The 16,346-nt window shown below is 48.6% G+C and overlaps 1 protein-coding gene across 2 annotated transcripts in view; it reads right to left on the bottom strand.

Moving 5' to 3' along the window:
- Window positions 1-2,646: 2,646 nt before the first annotated feature.
- Window positions 2,647-16,346, bottom strand: part of LOC144098917 (SEC14-like protein 2) — a 33,484-nt gene continuing 19,784 nt past the window's right edge. For both annotated transcript variants that reach the window (XM_077631872.1, XM_077631873.1), the window contains exons 6-13: window positions 16,156-16,250; window positions 14,956-15,034; window positions 10,740-10,820; window positions 9,999-10,085; window positions 9,089-9,195; window positions 7,220-7,324; window positions 5,020-5,221; window positions 2,647-2,940 (exon numbers count right to left, since the gene is read on the bottom strand). In XM_077631872.1, the coding sequence (XP_077487998.1) occupies window positions 2,795-2,940; window positions 5,020-5,221; window positions 7,220-7,324; window positions 9,089-9,195; window positions 9,999-10,085; window positions 10,740-10,820; window positions 14,956-15,034; window positions 16,156-16,250 (902 nt within the window). In that variant the 3' untranslated portion in view covers window positions 2,647-2,794. The remainder of the gene's footprint in view (window positions 2,941-5,019; window positions 5,222-7,219; window positions 7,325-9,088; window positions 9,196-9,998; window positions 10,086-10,739; window positions 10,821-14,955; window positions 15,035-16,155; window positions 16,251-16,346) is intronic.

The raw sequence follows: 16,346 nt of genomic DNA, 5'->3' as shown, positions 1-16,346 counted from the left end.
GTCGAATATATACATCTCGCTCGTGCAATAAGGAAAGGACAGAAGCATGACAAACGCATAAGATGTACACGTGGTAAAATATTAGGGCAACGCACGCAGATAATCAATTTCGCTGTCACGAAACGCTATCGAAAGTATGCTGACCCATACGTCGCTCTTTTGTCGGATGTTGAAGGCTTCTTCAATCTCCCTGGTCCGTTGATCAAAATATGACGTAATGACCATTGTGTTGCTAAGCTGCGGAGCACATCCATGCTATCTGCAATGCTCAACTAGTCCACTGCTGATGGCGCCCTTTAGGGATCTTTTGTGCTCTTGAAGCCGTTCATTTAAACAGCGCCCAGTTTGACCAATGTAGGTGCGTCCGTATGACAGAGGTATTTCATACACAACGCTTTTCACACAATTCACATGTTTTGTCAGGTGTTTTTTCTTGCATTGATTTTTTATTTGCTCGCTGTTGAGTTTGGCGCACAGGCTTCTGAACTTGTTGGGTGCTGACATGAGCACTTTAATGCCAGCCCTTGCGCCTACCTTTTTAAGCTTGTGGGAAATGCCATGAATGTAAGGAATGACCGCGTAAGGCTTCCTTTCTTCTGGTGTGGTTGTGTTATGTTTTCTGCCTCTAAGTGCTTGCAGAATCCCTTCTGCGACACTGGATAGCAGTCTCGTCGGGTAACCTGCTGCTTTCAGCCGACGGTCCTGGGCGTCAAAACTGCCTTGAACTTCTTGATGACAGGATCTCGCCAATGCGGCTCTCATTGCTGCTTTTGCTATTCCCTGCTTGATGATCTTGGAATGCGCAGGTGTGTAGGGGAGCAGTCCCTTTTTACTTCGTGGTCCGCACCGCCAGCATATGTGAGCGCCCAGAAAGGTTAGCGTCAAGTCAAGAAATCGCAGAACGTTGTTTTCTGGGAGTTCGGTCATTATTTCTAGTCCATTTAGTTCTTCTTTGAAGATGTCAATGATCTGGTCAAGGGGCTGTGGCTGTCCATTTGACCTGTCCAATTTGTAGAGTATTAGGTAATCGTCCACGTAACGGAACACTTTTACGGTGCTTGTCACTTGAAGAGCAGTCATTAGACGTCTGTCAATATGCGCGAGAAACAAATCACTTAAGTTGTAAAATGGGGGCGAGCGAAGACCCTATGCAAATCCCCTCCCGTTGAATGTACAGACTCCCCCTATGACTGATGATAGTAGAATGCAGGTAGCTGGTAAGTAATTCCATAACATATCCTTTCGACAGCCCGCTGGAGTGTTGAAATTTTACAACGCTGTGTCGGTAAATACATTCTTCGACTTCTCGGCACACTAAGTCCTGTGGAAGCGAATAGTATATGTCCTTCACATATCTATCGAAAAGCCAATGCATTGCAGAGAGCTTGGATGTGCTCCGCAGCTTACAACGCAATGGTCATCGCGTCATATTTTGATCAACTGACCAGGTTCGTAACGGTTGTCCTAATCTTTTACCACGTGTGCATCTTATGGGTTTTTGCTTCTGTCCTTTCCTTCTTGCACGAGCGAGATGTGTGTATTTGACAAACGTGCATTAAAAATCTGGTCGTTAGTCAGCGTCGTGTCACGCCTGTCCCCTCTTTGTCTCGTGCTGCGCTGTTCCTGCCACAAAAAGAACCTCTCCCTCGCGCGCGCGCAAGCCATCTCTCGCGCTGCGAAGCTGGCGCCCTCTCTTGTTAGTTAATGTATCTAACCAAGGAATGCGCCGCTTCTCGAGGCTGCTGCGGCTGCACGGTGCATCGCGAGAAAGCAAACGAAAAGGGGACCGCTGGGCGAGTCCCCTCAGTAGTAATGAGAGATACTATCGTGATCAAAAGTTTACTGGGACGCGAACGTGCGGAAAATTTTTATTTTGGCGCAGCCACGTAATCTAGTGGTTTGAAATATGTCAAGGTGTAAAGGGACGTACATGTTCTATGCGCCGGTAACAACATCGCGCTACTAAATAGCGAAGTAGAGCTGAAATGAAAGTTTTTCCGAGAACACGCATTCCGTAATATCTCGATCGCGATAGTACATTAAAGATGTTTTGAAACCACTTTATTAGGCTGTGTATTGTGCATTCTTAATCTCTTTTGGAGCTCCAATGTTTTGAAACCCCTTTATTACGCTGTGTTTTGTGCATTCTTAATCTCTTTTGGAGCTCCACCTGCCACGGTTGGCAGGTGTAGGCTTCACGCCGACGTCAGACAGTTCTCGCATTTATGGCACTCCTAATGACATATCGCATTAAAAGAAAACAACGGTAGGAAAAGCTCCGACAAAACCGTTTATCTTGTTGAAGCTCTGCGAAAGTGGGCAAATAGCTTCAACAAGTATTTTTTTATGTAAAATACCGAAACACACCCAGACATTTCCGGCCAAGGAAATCATTGTGATGTGCCCTCACAATCATTTATTTGATGCAGAAAGGCTTGTCTTAGAGAAATCCAAGCTGCTCGAAGCAGCACGATATTTTTTTTCAGGTTTGTGTTCGACGGGCGCGCGCAAGCACACCGTCCGATAACATTTCATTTGCTGATGTGACGCACTTCGGCTTATACGCCTATTGCAGTGAGGTAGCGAAAGCGCATGCATGCTGGAGTGCACCCACAATCCATCGTATTTGGTGCGTGGAACTGTTCGTGTGAGGCACGCGATACGATTGTCGCAGAATGGTGTTCCACACATCCATTCCTCAACACGGTGCAGTATTCGTGCAATGCCACCACCGGCGTGCTTTGCTGCACCGCTGAGAGATTTCGTTTGTGTCCGCCACCGACGTCACCATGTCTCAGTCCACACTCGCAACACTGTTCGTCGTCGGGCTGACTCCATTGCTCAAGTCTGTTCCTTCACTCGGCGGAGGCAGCACCTCAACGCTGTAGCTCAGCTCCTTGCGCGTTAGCCAGCTGAAGGAGTTGTCGAACACCAGCTCGTCTGGAGAAAAACAGGAATGACGCAGAAGAATGAGCGAAAAGGACGAAGGGGTAAAATTAAGCACTCGTGTAAACACATATGTCCGCAGGGAAAGAAATTCTGACCGCCAAGTTTCTGCAGAAGAAAATGGCGCCACAGGGGCTGTCAGTTGCCTTATTTTCTTACCCTGGAACCGCTATATGCGCACGACCAACTCTGTGCTCTGTGTTGATTCATCCCAAGAGTGGCTTGGGATGAATCAACATAATTCGGCAAAGCATATTTCCCGAAGCACTCAAACCTTTCCTTCCATTCCTCTTTTTTATTATTATTTAAGCTTCACGACTCAAAAGCATGTCTTACAGCGACAGCTGTTAATGCCTCGTTTCCCGAGGCCGCGACTCCCGCCGTCTTTCATACGCAGAGCATAGGACTGAGAGAAGGTGCAAATGCCATGAGCGTGCATGGTGGGTAGAGGGAGAAAGAGGTGAGGAGGACGGAGGAAGGCGCTGCCCATTGGTCAGACTGATGATGATGATGAAGCTGTGCTCTGCGCCAGAGGACAGATTACTCCCTTTCTACTTCCACATAGTCGTATTTGTGTTTAGTGTGCAGGCGTCAGCGAGGCAGTCCCGGCCGGACTACACGAGAGCGCGCAGAAGAGCCGTGTTTAGACCGGCAGTGGCGTGATGTGGGGCTGGGCTGGAGTATCCACACCCGCCAACGAGGCGAAATGGCGTCGTGAATTGAGCAGTGCAGATGCCCGTGCTCGGGACATAGCAGATAAGCTAGATGCATGCGAGTTCAAACGCGCTGCGCATCGAATACATGGGCAGTGTCCAACAACACCTCCGTTCAACTGAATCTCGGACATCCAGCTTAAGATGACAGTGGCAGCTTCATTTGGATCGCCGTTTGGATGAACAGTAACGCAGCTTTAACGTAACAGGCAACACGTTACGTGAGGCAGCCGCACCAAGGAACAACGCAATAATCGCGCTAAATGAGGTATCGTGTAAAACTATATATAACAAAATCCTATTGCGTTGTATTATTGAGTAGACAAAAATTATAATTAACTATCGTCAAGTTTCCCAGTAAGCTAGTTAGTAATTGCTTGTATCTAGAAGGATATATTATGAGAACATTGTGATTAGATAGGTAATTCTACATTTTGTTTCATTTCATTACGTTAAAGCTAGGCTGTTTGAAAAGATGTTTAAAACGGCAAAGAAAAAGGACAAGAACCCGAGCGAAGCAAACGGAGACAGAACAATAGTCATTCCTTACTTGCACAGCACCTCACATCGCCTAAAGAAGATTGCGAAACGCAGTGACGTCCTAGTAGTGCTCAAGGCGCCCGAGAAGTCAGAAAAACTAGTCGAAATGACTAATCCTTTCCAAAAGCCTAAAGAGCCATGCGGTATCAAGCACCGAGACCGTTTTGTAGCATGTGCTTCTGGTGTGGTATATGAAATTCCTCTATCGTGTGGCTCTAGGTACATCGGTAAAACTAGCCGATGTCTGAATGAAAGATTCCTGGAGCACAGGAGGAAGGTAGGCAATTATAGAGATTTCTGAACATTGTCATGACTGCGCTGAAAAGAGTAAGAAACCACGTAAACCTTTCTTCAGCACATGCAAGATAGTGGCCAAGCATAGGTGTCAAGATGTTAGAGAGATAATAGAGGCAGATTTGATCAGAAAAGCAGGTCCATCCTGCGTCAGCGCACCATTTGTCTCACTGACTAAGAAGAAATCAATGTTTTTGTGTGCGGCCATTTGATGTCGGCAATGCTGTCAGTTTGACGTCATGCAGCAAGGTGTACTTAATGTGCTTGTGTGTCAATAAATCTTCAGTTGGAAGTAAGCGCTCGTGTTGTCCAAGTCCTTTTTTGTCCATGTTTTTTTGCGCTCGCACGTGATTGATTAGATATACATCTCTCGTTGTAATATGCATTGCTGCTGGGGCCCTTTTGGTTATCCTGATACCCTGCGCCCTCCTTATTAAACTAACCCACTATAGAGGCCTTTGACTAAAAATCGGTGATGATGATGATGATGGTGGTGGTGGCGACGACAATGAACTGTTTTGCTTACATGTTCCGGGCTCATGGCAGCACACGCTCCCGCTGTGGGGCGCATGGCGGGAGAAAGCAACCCTCGTGGGCTCCACCAAGTCTCGTACCTCACCGCCGTCCTTGGCGCTATCGGGCGGCCGGAATCGCACCGCGAACGCCACCTCGCCGGACGTTGTGCCGAAGCGCCACCGCAGCTCGGAACCGGCTTTCGGAACGGACACCTGAGCGAGATCGGCGACAGAAGTAAAACAAGGCACCACGCCTTCAGAGCGGTGCTTAATTCTGTCTCCAAAACTGAACACACTTCAGTGCTCGACATGGTGCTATCGCCGAAGCAGTGCCTTCTCCAGGTCCGTCCGGGAAATTTCTCTCAAGCGTTGTCATTAATATTATGAACAAGGTACATGTAACGACAGCAAAGCACGTTGATGGACCGGCTTATGTTTTTAGCGGTGTTGCAGAGACAGTACAGTGCATGCAGGGCAATGGGAGCCCCTCTTCCAAGGACCTCGCACAACGTTGTTCTGGGTCCGCTCATTTGTTCTTTTCCGCAATCAATATGCAACAGCTGGATTCCAGTCGGGTGGGAAGGCTAAAAGGAGGGAGGTACACTCCGACCACCAATACACCTATGTGGGAGTAAAAAAGGAGTAAGCTGTCCTCTAGCGCACTCACTTTAAAAAGGGAGTGCATGAAAAGGCAGCTTACTCCCTTTTTGCTCCTTTCGTGTTTAGAGTGTAGAAGTCATCATTAAAAACGCATGTACAAAACCAGTTAAAGGGACACTGAGGAGAAATTGAAGTTGGCTTGTATCGATAGAATAGCAGCTCCTGATCACAAAAACGCCACTCTTCCTGAAAACAAAACTCTTGTAGTGTAGAAAATAGCAAGAACCAAAATACAGGTGTCGCCGCCACAGGCCAATCTCGCAAGTACAAGCGTGATGACTTCCTAGGACAAGAGGCGCCACCTTGGAGGAATTTTCCTTACTTCATGGAAGCCACGAATCTCTGAGGCTGGCAAAGGAAGGTTGCGCACCGCACCGCTAGCCAAGCCTTGCGCTAGCCGTCAGAAATCACGGAGTCTGCGTTTACGTCACGTATCACGTCACTCCGTTCTGTGACGTCATAAGAGTTCTCCGTGTCGTCATAAGAGTTCTCGAGTTTGAATCAGAGCGGCGGGAAAAACTTTCTCAACTTCGAATCCAAATTTCTTTGAAATAAATGCATCTTTCGCGCCCGGACAAGCGGCAACAAAGCCATGAAATGCCGAAGTATCAGATTTTGCTAACAAAAAAAAAATGATAGAGTTCTCCTCAATGTCCCTTTAAGGGACAAAGGTAGGCGTTTTATACGTTTGATAGCCGCGCTGTAGTGCCCGCATAATGGTGATCACGTTCCTGAGGTGTTAGGCGACCACGACAAGCCACCACTATTACCGGGAATTCAGGGCAGCTCCCAGCTAGTGTCGATCACTAAGCCTAACGCTTATCACGTTCTGTGCTGCAGCCACTCGGTCATTTTCTCTCTTTCTTACGCCATGGGTGATGTCAACGCGCTATTTTTCAATAATCAAAGCCATGCGTAGCGTGGTGGCGGCCAAGTGAACTGAAGAAAAAAATTAATAATTGGTTTTTGGGGAAAGAAATGCCTCAGTGTCTGTCTCATATATCGTTGGACACCTGAACCGCGCCGTAAGGGAAGGGATAAAGGAGGGAGTGAAAGAAGAGGTGCCGTAGTGGAGGGCTCCGAAATAATTTCGACCACCTGGGGATCTTTAACGTGCACTGACATCGCAAAGCACACGGGCGCCTTAGCGTTTCATCTCCGTCGAAACGCTGCCGCCGCGGTCGGGTTCGAACACGGGTACTCCAGATCAGTAGCCGAGCGCCCTAACCACTGAGCCACCACACAGGTGAACTAAAAGCGCTTGTCTCGAATTACTGGTAATGTGCATTTTCTCGAGTCGCGCACTCTGGTATACCACTCGTTGCTCCGAGGCTGCAGCGCTATCCTATACTTAATCAGCATTGCAGCGAATTATACAGCATTCGTTATCGCGTGAACTGCAGATAGTTCAAAAGTTTCATGCGTGAATCAGAACGCATGTTCAACGCGCACTGAGAAAAAATGCAACAGGAATGGGAAACACGAAAGCAGGGGCGCGCCCCATGGCAATGATGTGGGCATCTCTGCCGAGGCCATATACTAGACACTTACCGGCAACGTCCAGCAGGAGCCAGCTGCAACGGTGTGCGATTTGGCGCACTCTGAATCTGACCACTTTCGCCGGTACTTGTCCGGAACGGTACCTCCCTGGCAGATCTGCATGCGAAAACCATGGTGGTGGTTGCGTTAGCTTCGTCAGGCGGATCTATAGCCTTGGACAGCAGCCGCCTACTTTCACAGCATGCGCGAGCTAGTTTCCAAACACATTTGAAAAAAAAAATGTCTCTTCAAACTGAGGTGCCCAATATATTCTCTCGACAGAGTAAAGTACCCTGATGTATTAGCTACCAGTTCACATTTGTTGCTGTGCAATAAGAATACAACTTTCATGCGTGAGGACGAACTGCATTCTATCGACGTCAGCTAATGCCGCTCTGTCTCACTAATTTTTGAGCGTTAACTCTTATAACCTCGTTCCCCAGTTTCCCACCGTCGTCGCCGTCCGCAGCACACATTGTAAGGAAGACGATGATATTAAGCGCCAGCCGCTCTTATACGTCAGCGCTGATCATCCTCGAACGAGTCTCGTAATGGAGCTGTCCGCACTCGCTTATGGTTCCTACTCGATATGCCTTAGCTGCTCAGTGTGTCATCTATTCACTACAAGTAGAGCACCTTTAAATGGAATAATAATGTTTCAAGTTCATTAGCGCTTCCTTGGCTCGTTCCTCAGTTTCGCGCCGTCGTCAGCGTCTGTGCTGCGGGCGTCGGCGCCATCCGCAGCACAGACCTTGGCATCGCGTCCAGATCCTGCGCTTCAGTCACCGCACGGTGTGTTACGTTTTGACGGGAGCGCGAACTTGGCGGCGCGCCGAGACGCTGCTGAGGTCGGCTGTGCTAGTGCTATCATAAGAAAGCCGGCGACACCGCTGTAGGGGCATGGTGCACAAGGCGACGCGTGCTGCAGCACGCACTATCGCGAGCAAAAGTATCAGACCAACCTCCAACACCTCTGCTGTTTCATTTAAGTCTCACTCCTCCTCCTCCTCCAAGTTCCGACCTTTGCCACTCAGCGTGGCGCCCCCACGCTGAGCGGCAAAGGTCGGAACTTGGAGTGGGGGTCTCTTTCACCCACGATAGTACGAGCAGTCGAGCATCGGATAGGAGCCTAATAGTTTAGACCAGAACACTACAAAAGTTATTTGCGCACGCACCACTGTTAACGCAAATATTCTTGTTACACGCCATTAACTATCCTGTAATTTTCGTTTTAATCCGCTAAACAGTCTTGTAGTTCCAAGCCTTAGAAGGAAAAAATTTCACGCGAAGACATTGATAATAAGGCGCAGGGAATCATTCGATGTGAAAGAGAGGCAGGTGCAAACGTGTTCTGCATTCGACGACCTGGGTAGTTCTCTCAAGCAGTAAAATCTGTCTATAGTGGGATACAAGCCAAGAAAATGGCCGCTTTTACCCGTAAAAGAACCCCCTTCCAGCCGATTGCGCCGGCCGATTCTCATGAACCTGCTAGCGTTACAATGTAGGGATGGAGTGACAATGCAGGGAGTGGAGTGACAATGCAAGGAGGGGGCCATCCCCGACAACGCAGGAAGGGGTCTATTCCATTTTATTTGGCACTCCATGCATTGTCACACTAGCAGGTTTATGAGGATCGCCCGATGCCATTGGCTGAAAGGGGGTCCTTTCATGGCAAAAGCAGCTTTCTATCCGACTATAGTACAGAAGGCCCCAATTTTTGCCTCTCTTCCAAGAGGAACCGGACAAGTTTGGCACTTCTGACAAGAAACATGTCTACTACGTAGGTCCCTGGTCTGGCGATAAAGATGAACTCAACTCGCTGCGCGCAAAATTGCTTATTCAGACGCGACCAAAGACAGAAGGCAGGCAGAAGTTGCGAACCAAGTGCGTGCAGCGACCGTCGCCGTCGGGTCCCCTCAGGCGGCCGCCCCAGTGCGCGGGAAGACGTTCCACGTCCCAGCGGGCCGCCAGCAGCTCCCGCCAACCTTCTGCAAAGTCCCACAGATGGCCCGCATGCATTTAGCCGGCACCGCGGCGGGTCATCTGACGAGTGTTCACCACATCTATAGCCAAAAACCGACTACGCATAGAAATTAAATATCGGCTTAATTAAAAAGACCGCACTCGCGATGCACTCGCATGCAACCCCTATCGAATATGAACCAATTCGTCACTTCGCCGTCCATAATTTTTTTTAAACAAGCCGCTCTGCGCATGCGCGCCCCTTCTCCAAGCCGTTAGTGACGGGCGCATGCGACAGATGGCGGCAGCTGTCAAGCACACGCCGCTTCGCAGGCGCAGCTGGCTCCTCGTGTAACCATATTAAAGTGTACTAGAAACAACCATATCGTGCCTGCGTCTCCCACGTGCGTTGTTTTCAACCCGCAGCAGACGAATTTTCACCACTCCCCAGGAGGCGCCACATGTGAAAAAATGCGGATCGAAGATGCTGTCTCAAGTACCGCGTCTTCTGTCGATCTCCAGGCGCCCGGATGCATTACCCTCACGCAATCCGAGGTTGTGGCGCCAATGCCTGCAGCGGAGGGCTACTGCAGACATTTACGCCAGCTCCACGTCAGGACCGTCTCTTTCACCCTGTCTTTCCGGTCTGGCATGGCCTCTTTTACTGATGACAATTCAGTTCTCCGCGTCTCGTCGTAGTTAAATCTGAGAGCAACGCGCAGTCATTTTATCGTAGGTATGGATATGCCAGAAGCCAGGTACTTTGTCGCAGCTAGTCTCACAGCAAGTGAGGCATGCGCTGCATACATGATGACGTAGGTCCACTCACCTTTCCCGAAGATGTGTATCTTGCTCGTGGTCCTCTCAGTCAGCAGAGGTTTCACAATGCTCCACAGCATGGGAAACAAGCTGGGTGCTAGGAAAGAGCGAGAGTAGCGTTCAGAAATGCAACCAACAGTCATCCACAAAGTTGGAACTTCGTGTACAACTGGCCAATTTCTTGAGCAATACGACGGACACGCTGAACAAGCGGTCGTAGTATGCAGCAGCTTATGACGAAACGAAGCTGCGAACAGGTGACAATACGCGGGTTTCCGCAAGGTGTGTATGCCGTTTGCAGCGTGTTTGCCGTTTGCAGCGTAAAGCGCTACATGACCATTTTTACGACGTGACCGTGATACTGCTAAAATAAGTGGCCGGCTGTGTACGTGAAGGCAGGACAGTCACTACGCTACTAGCTTGGAGAAAATTAGAAAATAATTAAATTTGCTATTTCAAAATCTATCACGTGTCGACGGTGCATGTCGACAAGCAAGTCTGCGTAATAACTGCGGCATTTTTTATTTGCCCTGTCAAGTGACCAGCAGTGGATCTGAGCTCTGCCCTCCTACGCGACCTAAGCCACGTAAATCCAAGGTGCCCTATTTTCCTGATCGCCGGCCAAGACTTGAGCTCTCTGTAATACGTTCCAATTATATATTCGAGTCACCCGCAACTTCACATCGTGACGCGAAGAACATCGGCTTGGCACGTTCGTAACCAGAGCTGCTAAAGGAAACCTGTTACCCACCGTTAACAAGGTAGGCCTCCTCAAGGACCTCCGGGTAGTTATCCTCGTACATCCGCACCGTTTCGGTGATCGCAGACACCACTGCAGACGTTCACGCCACGTAAGACATTTGCAGTGGAATCTCTTGGTGTGCATGCACTCAGCGGAGTAGCGCCAAAAGTGGACGAGAGCTAGCCGCTGCATCTGTATTGCACTCCATGCACTTCACAATTAGAGCTATACCACCGACTTGCTTTCGGACTGCAATGTTGAAGAGGTGATACCAGAGCCATTTGCTCCATGATCTTCACCGTTCCGCTATCCGTGTCGAAAAAGCTGGGCTACGGGCGGTTGTCCGATTGCTGTTTCAAACCTCAGTTCAGGGCAGCTGCCAAATTGTTCGCCACCTTGCCTGAGTTCTTAACTGTCCTAGGCATTCCCATAAAGAAAATATTCAGCTCGGCAAAAGTATTAGCTCCCTTCTCATCTAGATATATTCAGGGAAGAGCAGAATTACAGGTCGCCTTAAAGAAAAATTTGTTTATAAATTTTAATTTTAACAGTGGCAACCTCGCCCTTTAGCTATTATTTTGGTAGAATAATGATGATGATGGATTTCTTTTTATGGCGCAAGAGCATCTATGGCCAAAGAGCGCCGTGACACAAGGTATTTTCATTTCTCAAGGTGGGGTCAAAGACCCATTTCCCAAGCATTTCACCCTAAATAACCGGGGCACCAGACCAGGGGAAAGCTTGCACCCATTGTATCACCGGTGAGTACCCGGCGGCACTGGGGATCGAACCCCGCACCTCCTACATGCGAGGCGGATGCTCAACCACTTAGACACCACTGCGGTTTTGGTAGAATAATGTAAAGAAACAAAATCTATGCATACACAGGGTAGTCTCAATGCTATTAAAGAAGTTTTTTTAGCAGTAATTAAAAGTTAATAACATCGCATAAAGGCCGCGAATATTTTACTCCTGGTTTTCTTGCAGCTCTTCCATAACCCTGGCCCACTATTATTTCTGCCGCTGCTCGTGTTTCAGCACAGTCGGCTGCACAAATAACAGTAGGGCGAGGATTTCAGGAAACAGGCGATCGGCACACACGGCGCCGCATCTGCTGTCCCCCGAGAGGGCGAGCAATTCAACACTAGGAAGATAATGAGAGATCGGCGGATCGCCCAGTTTGCTCATCTGTGTCTCGGCTGAACCTACTTACAGAATCGTTTTCTTTTTTTCAGATCCGAAAGGCAGGCGGGGAAAAAAATGAGGTAAATGATGGAAAGGTAGACAGTACACACAGGTGCTGCCAGACAGCAAGGTTCACATGATGAACGGCATTGCGAGAGCGATATCAGCTGCCTCGGACATCACGAGGAAGTCGCCTCTCCATCTGCTTTCAGTGTCCACAGTAGGGCGTGGGCGTATTTCTCTATTTCCTTGCCCACGGGAATAAATTACACACACACACAAAAAAGAAACGCCCCTTTCGTAAAAACGTCAAAACGCGACGACATTTCTGTGTTTTTAGAGCGGATGCATCAATTCCAGCTTTGAGCCGTTAGCCTTAAAAAGAAAAATGGAAGGCTTTGGAAGGTAAAGCAACGACTCTTCTATGAGGAACGCAACGGTACAGAGCTCCACACTGATTTCGACCACTTACAATTCTTAGATGTCTATCGAAATGTCAGTACAAAAGCGGCGGTTTTCGCATTTCGTTTCCGTATATCGTATGTCGTCACTTTGGCATTGGATACACTCTAACCACGAATTCGCCTATATGGGAGTAAAAACGGCAGTAAGCTGTCCTCTAGCTCACTCCTTTTTATAAAAGGGATTGCGCTAGAAGACAGCTTACTCCCTTTCTACTCCTTTCTGTTTACAGTGTAGAAGATTAATAATTAATAATAATTGCTTTTTTTGACGAAAGGAAATGGCGCAGTATCTGTCTTATATATCGTTGGACACCTGAACCGCGCCGTAAGGGAAGGGATAAAGGATGGAGTGAAAAGAGAAAGGAAGAAAGAGGTGCCGTAGTGGAGGGCTCCGGAATAATTTCGACCACCTGGGGATCTTTAACGTGCACTGACATCGCACAGCACACGGGCGCCTTTGCGTTTTGCCTCCATAAAAACGCAGCCGCCGCGGTCGGGTTCGAGCCCGGGAACTCCGGATCAGTAGTCGAGCGCCCTAACCACTGAGCCACCGCGGCGGGTCGAGTATGTGCTCAGTACAAAACAATGATAAAAGTATAAGTTTCCAAGCACCAAATTCGACGCCGTTGAAGTGTGTTTACCGCTCTTCGCCCAGGACACATTTTGGAGGCGCAGCAAAACGCCACAACCCATTCGCACTTCGTATATGTGAAACATACAATTGCATACGTCTGAACTGGGCTCCGGCCTCAGAATTCAAATCGGCTGATTTGTATTCGCACTTAATATTTAGTTGACTGCCAAAACGCTTGAAGTTCGGATCGTTGCTAGCTGCTAACGTGACCTTGCAACTAGGACCGGCTGTTGCTCCGCCGTAGCGGCGCTTTAAATAAAGAGAAAACGTAAAAAGAAACTGTACATTGGGCACAACTCTGTGCCCTTCAAGCGTCCTGTCTGCACAGAGAAACAGAAACGCCCCTATCTCCGGTCGTCACTGTTTATCTCGGTGCAGTGTGTGTCAGCGAATATACACAAGAAGCTTGGAAGCCTCCTCGCGAGGTGTCCGGTTCGCTCGCGGGTCAGATAAACGATGCCTTCTTATCGAGCCATGCAGCACGCCTGGCCTCTTTTAGGAGGACCGACCATGGAACGCAGGGTTAGGCATCTCCTTCGTTGCTTCCTCGATAACGCAGGCATCATCATCATCATCATCATCATCATCATCATCAGCCTGACCACGCCCACTGCAGGGAAAAGACCTCTCTCCCATGTCTCTCCAATTAATCCTGTACTTTGCTAGCTACGGGAAACAGCCTACAGGCAAAAAAGTGATGTAACACGAATACCAGCAACTGTAATAAGCATGCCCGCCAGAAACACGCTTTTAAAGTGTGAACACCGTCCACTGGCAACAAAATTAATAGACGATACAAGGTAAATTTATGTCTGTGGTGGTTCATGAAGCATCAAAACTCGAACGCAGTTGCAGTGAGTAATGTGCCGTCACACAGAACGGAACTCTCACAGAACGGGCCCCTGACCTAAAGGGGTGTAATGTGCAGGAAATGAAGATAATTTCATTCGGCACGCACTCAGCGTAAGCGAAGATTTTTACTGGCACCGATAGGCGGCGTTTCTGTAGTGCTGAATTCCACACACCACCGTTTTCACGATCAAACAGGTGAAGATCCTGCATGAGCGTCTTTGGTTATTCCTGCCAAGTTATACATATATAAGGAATTAATACTGATGTCGTCACACCGCGCAGACTACGGTGTATTCATTTCGTCAGTAAATAACCGGTCCCAGCTGAAGACATGTCAACGATGCGATAATAATCAGCCTTACCTTCATTGGCACCACCAATCAATGACCATATTCCGTCCGTTGCAGAACAAACGCGTCTCTTTTCTAACGATCTCCAATTAGGCTAAGCTGGGTCAGCTACAAACACCCAATCCTAGCGAGTTCCCTCTCGTTCCCTGCTTGACTACCATTTTAGTTCATTCTGCAACCTTAACGGAACATAGGTTATGTGATCTTCGCACGGTATGCAGGCGGTAGATAATGTAGAGATAACAGTGAGATAGGCAGACAATAGTGTGCAAATTAATCAATAAGTGGAAAGTATACTAGACATACATAGAAAAAAGGCGCGGCGGGGATTGACCAACCATCACTCTAAAGCATGGGGCAAGCCTTAGATACCATGCAGAGGTCCCTGTAAGCGAAGAATCTTAAAAATGAGAAGTGCTATAGTCGGATACAACTCAAGAAGGAAGCGGCTTTTGCCCGTCGGAGGACCCCCCTCCAGCCAATGGCGTCGGCCGATTCTCAAGACCCTGCTTCCATGACAAGGCAAAGAGTGGTAGATGAAAGGGGACAGTCTCCTCCCTCCACTGTCGCGCCGCTCCCTGCAGTGTCATGCTAGAAGGGTCATGAGAACCGGTCGACGCCATTGGCTGGAAGGGGGTCCTCCGACGGGGAAAAGCTGCTTCCTTCTTGAGTTGTATCCGGCTATAGAGCATGAAAGCGTCAAAGGCGCATGTAAGGGTAAAAAAGAGCACCCTGCTCACCTTCGATGGAAGACAGCTGCCAGAAGGAAAACCCCTCCATGTCGGCCACCACGTACATTGTCTGGATGCGGACCCCGTGCTGCGAGAACGCGGTGATTTGACAATTTTCTGTCTTCAACACAAGGCTTCGGAATAAGACAGCACGGCAGCGTTTCCTGTACAGCGTCGTGCCTCACGAACAAGTCGTAGCATAAAAATTTTACCTGCTTCTGCTAGCTATGGACACTTCTATCTCGTATAGGTGCAGATTTCACAACACCTGCTCTTCGGGCTGTAGCGAACAAGCGCAGCGGGATCGAGCTACCTCGTCCATCGCGCCTCAGCCAGGTGCACGAAACTGTCCAGCGAGAAAATATGGGGACGCTTAGCGAGCGCTTGATAGAAAGATATTTAGCTCTAGATGTGCTTGGGTACAAGCTAATTATTCTTAACCAGCTTTAATCTCACTCTTAGGGGTTCTACCACTGCGTCGTACCTCGTTTCTTCTAGGTGTTAACCGAACGAGCGCAGCGAGCGGTGAAAAACGAAAAAAAAAATGTTTGAAAACGTCTGTTCTGGTCGTTTTCGTGGCTTTGCTTTCGATGTGCCCTCACTGATACGGTGAAATGAAATTTGCGTCGCCGTGGCACTGGCACTTCTCCGCGGCACTTTTTGCGCCCCTCAATTAGCGTTCTGGAGTGTGAATAAAAAAAAACAGCAACATCGTATATGCTATTTCTTGCACAGTCAACGCACGGAAGTGAAGTGGGCGGTTCGATGACTTAATTAGTGAAAGAGCTTGTGATTCTTTGTGTGAATGAATAAAGAAGCGATTGAAAGAGCAACTGAATGAATCCCTATAGACAACGACAAATTGACTGAGAGAATAGAGACATCGAGCGAAACGCAGTCAGCAAGGCTCGACTACCAGTACTCGTCGCACAATAAGTCCCGTTCCGGTTGACTTCTTTTCCGCAAGTTAAGCGCTCCATCCAGTCAAAGCCAGCTTGATGTCTTCCATGTCAACTGTCATGTGAAACCAACGTCTCCGCGGGCAGGGCGCAGTGATGGTGTTCCGAGCGCCTCAGGGACGCACTGAGGGGAATGCTCTTCGGCATCTCTCAAAGCACCTCCTCTCTGGACTGTTGCAAAGCGGTACCGCTGCCGCTTATATCGCGCTATGGCGACGCCTAGGAATCACTTATTGTAAAACTCACTAACCTGCAGCGTGATTTTTCTCTTCAGCTCTTCCAGTGATTCAAGCAAGAAGATGCAGTGGCGAAGTAGATCTGCTCGGGGTGCCACTTCAAGCATTCCTGCGACAAAATTCACAACATAGAAACACCAATAACTTTGCAGAGTCATCATCATCATCAGCCTGACTACACCCACTGCAGGGCAAAGGCCTCTCC

This window comes from Amblyomma americanum, chromosome 7 (assembly GCF_052857255.1).
Source record: "Amblyomma americanum isolate KBUSLIRL-KWMA chromosome 7, ASM5285725v1, whole genome shotgun sequence".
Lineage (NCBI taxonomy): Eukaryota > Metazoa > Arthropoda > Arachnida > Ixodida > Ixodidae > Amblyomma > Amblyomma americanum.
Note: the sequence above shows the minus strand (reverse complement) of the source record. Positions and strands in the feature narration are given on the sequence as shown.